The 2,500-nt window shown below is 47.4% G+C and overlaps 1 protein-coding gene across 1 annotated transcript in view; it reads left to right on the forward strand.

Moving 5' to 3' along the window:
- Positions 1-1,663: 1,663 nt before the first annotated feature.
- EMWEY_00037580 (hypothetical protein) overlaps positions 1,664-2,500 on the forward strand; it is a gene marked incomplete at both ends in the record, with an annotated part of 9,952 nt that continues 9,115 nt past the window's right edge. Inside the window, one exon of the mRNA XM_013478645.1 lies at positions 1,664-2,500. This exon is cut by the window's right edge and continues 863 nt beyond it. Within this exon, the coding sequence (XP_013334099.1) occupies positions 1,664-2,500 (837 nt within the window).

Raw genomic sequence — 2,500 nt, forward strand, 5'->3', positions numbered from 1 at the left:
TTATTCTTTGTTGGTAAATATATATACGTATATGTATATGGATATATATATGTGTATGTACATGTATATGTATATGCATACGTATATGTATATGTATATGTATTATGTATATGTATATGTATATGTATATGTATATGTATATGTATATGTATATGTATATGTATATGTATATGTGTATAATAATAATAATAATAGTTATTATTATTATTATTATTATTATTATTATTGTTATTATTATTATTATTATTTATTAAGGTATAAATATAAAATAAATATAAAATAAATAAATAATAGGTAAATATATTTATCTATTAGGCAATAAAGGCAAACAAAGACATAAAAATTAAATTGTTGTATCTATCTAAAGGTAACACATACAAGCATATTGCCGTTGCTGCTGTTGCTGTTGCTGTTGCTCTTGCTCTTGCTGTTGCTGTTGCTGCTGCTGTTGCTGTTGCTGCTGCTGCTGCTGCTGCTGTTGATGTTAAATAATTTTATCCAACAGAGAAGCATAGCAGCAAACATCAGCAGGAGTAACAAGGAGCAAACCACGGCAATGGAGCACCCGCTGCAGCAAGCAGCAGCAGCAGCAGCAGCTGCTACTGCTGCTGCTGCTAAGACACGCACGCATGCAGGAAAAGCAACAAACGCCTAAGAGGGGAAATAATTTTAAATTAAGACGTTCCTTTGCATTAAATCTGCATGCGCGCTGCTCTTCTTGTTACTTTATTGAGCAGAAGCAGCAGCAGTAGAAGCAGCAGCAGCAGCAGCAGCACGAGCAACATCAGGAGCTGCTGTAGAAGCAGTAGTTGTAGCAGCAGCAAATGCAGCAACAGCTACATAAGCCATAAGGATACATCAATCAGCAGCAATTACACACACACACACACACAGTAGCAGCAGGAGTAACAGCGGGATCTATATACAACGGAAGCAGCAGCAACAGCAGCATCAGTAGCAGCAGCAGCAGAAGTAGCAGCTACACACTTGTGTCCGTTATTCGGAGTCCCGGTGGTACTTAAGAGCCGCAGTAACTGGCAGCAGCAGTAACAGCAGCAGCAGCAGTTGCTGCTGCTAGTTTTCCTCCGGCTATTGTAACAACAGCAGCAGCAGCAGCTGCTGCTGCAGCTGCCGCTAGCGCAGTTGTAGGAGGAGCTGCAGTAGCAGTAGCAGCAGCAATCTAAGGCTCGAAGTATACTTAATAACATAATTAATTATTAATTTGCATGCAAAGGAAGAGTGACAAACACTTTGCTGCTAGTTTAGGCGAGGGGCAGCAGCAGCCAGCCCCGCAGCAGCAGCAGCAGCAGCAGCAGTAGCCGCAACAGGGAGTTTTCACCGAAATGTGGCAGTGGCGATTATCCTTCCTACTCCTGTGTCTTCTCTTTGACGTGAAGCAGCAGCAGTAGTAGTAGTAGCAGCAGCAGTAGCCGCAGCACAACAGCAGCAGCACAGCAGCAGCAGCAGCAGCAGTCGCTCATACACTGGGACTCCTCTTACAGTACTCATTATCTCTTCTTCTGTCGTTGCTGCTGTTTTTCCTTTAAGGTCTTATTATAGAAGTAATAGCAGCATTTGCAGCAGCAGCAGCAGCAGCAGCAAGAGGGGCCCCGCAGTGATACGAGCTGCAGCAGCAGCCGCAGCAGCAGCAGCAGAAGCTCTGATGGAGGAAGGGAGCACGCGTCAATTTGCTGCTGCGGCTGCTTCTGATTCTGCCGCAGCAGCACCAGAGGACCAAAGCTCCCAACAGACGGATCCAGCAGCAGCAGCAGCAACAGCAGCAGCAGCAGAAGCAGGAGTTGCAGGAACAGTAGAAGCAGCAGCCACTGACTATGCACCTAGTCAAGTTGCAGCAGAAGCACCAGCTGCAGCAGCTGCAGCACAAGTGGGAGCAGCAGCAGCAGCAGATGACACACAGTTTATGCTAGCAGCAGAAGCAGGAGCAGACAATATTGCTGCTCCTGCTGCAGAAGCTGCAACAGCAGATGCTGCTGCTGCAGATACTGCCGCAGCAGATGCTGCAACCGCAGATACTGCCGCAGCAGATGCTGCAACCGCAGATACTGCAGTAGCAGGTGCTGCAGCGGCAGATCCTGCAGCAGTGCATCCTGCTGCATCACATCCTGCCACAGCAGCAGATGCTGCAGCAGCAGATGCTGCAGCAGCAGATGCTGCAGCAGCAGATGCTGCAGCAGCAGATGCTGTAGCAGCAGATACTGCAGCAACAGATACTGCAACAGCAGATTCTGCCGCAGCAGATGCTGCAGCAGCAGCAGCAGAGGAAAGACCTGTTGAAAGGCCAGCTCCATCTGGCCGCTCCCTCGACAGCAGCAGCAGCAGCAGCAGTAGCAGCAGCAGCAGCAGCAACAACACCAGTTACAGCAGCAATCGCAGCATCTATGGTGGCAGTAGCACCAACCAGATCAGCAGCAGTCGTAGCGACCTTGCAAGCAGTAGCAACAGCAGCAGCAGCAGCAGCAACAACAACAACAACAGCAAT

This window comes from Eimeria maxima, genomic scaffold (assembly GCF_000499605.1).
Source record: "Eimeria maxima Weybridge genomic scaffold, Emw_scaff564, whole genome shotgun sequence".
Taxonomy (NCBI): domain Eukaryota; phylum Apicomplexa; class Conoidasida; order Eucoccidiorida; family Eimeriidae; genus Eimeria; species Eimeria maxima.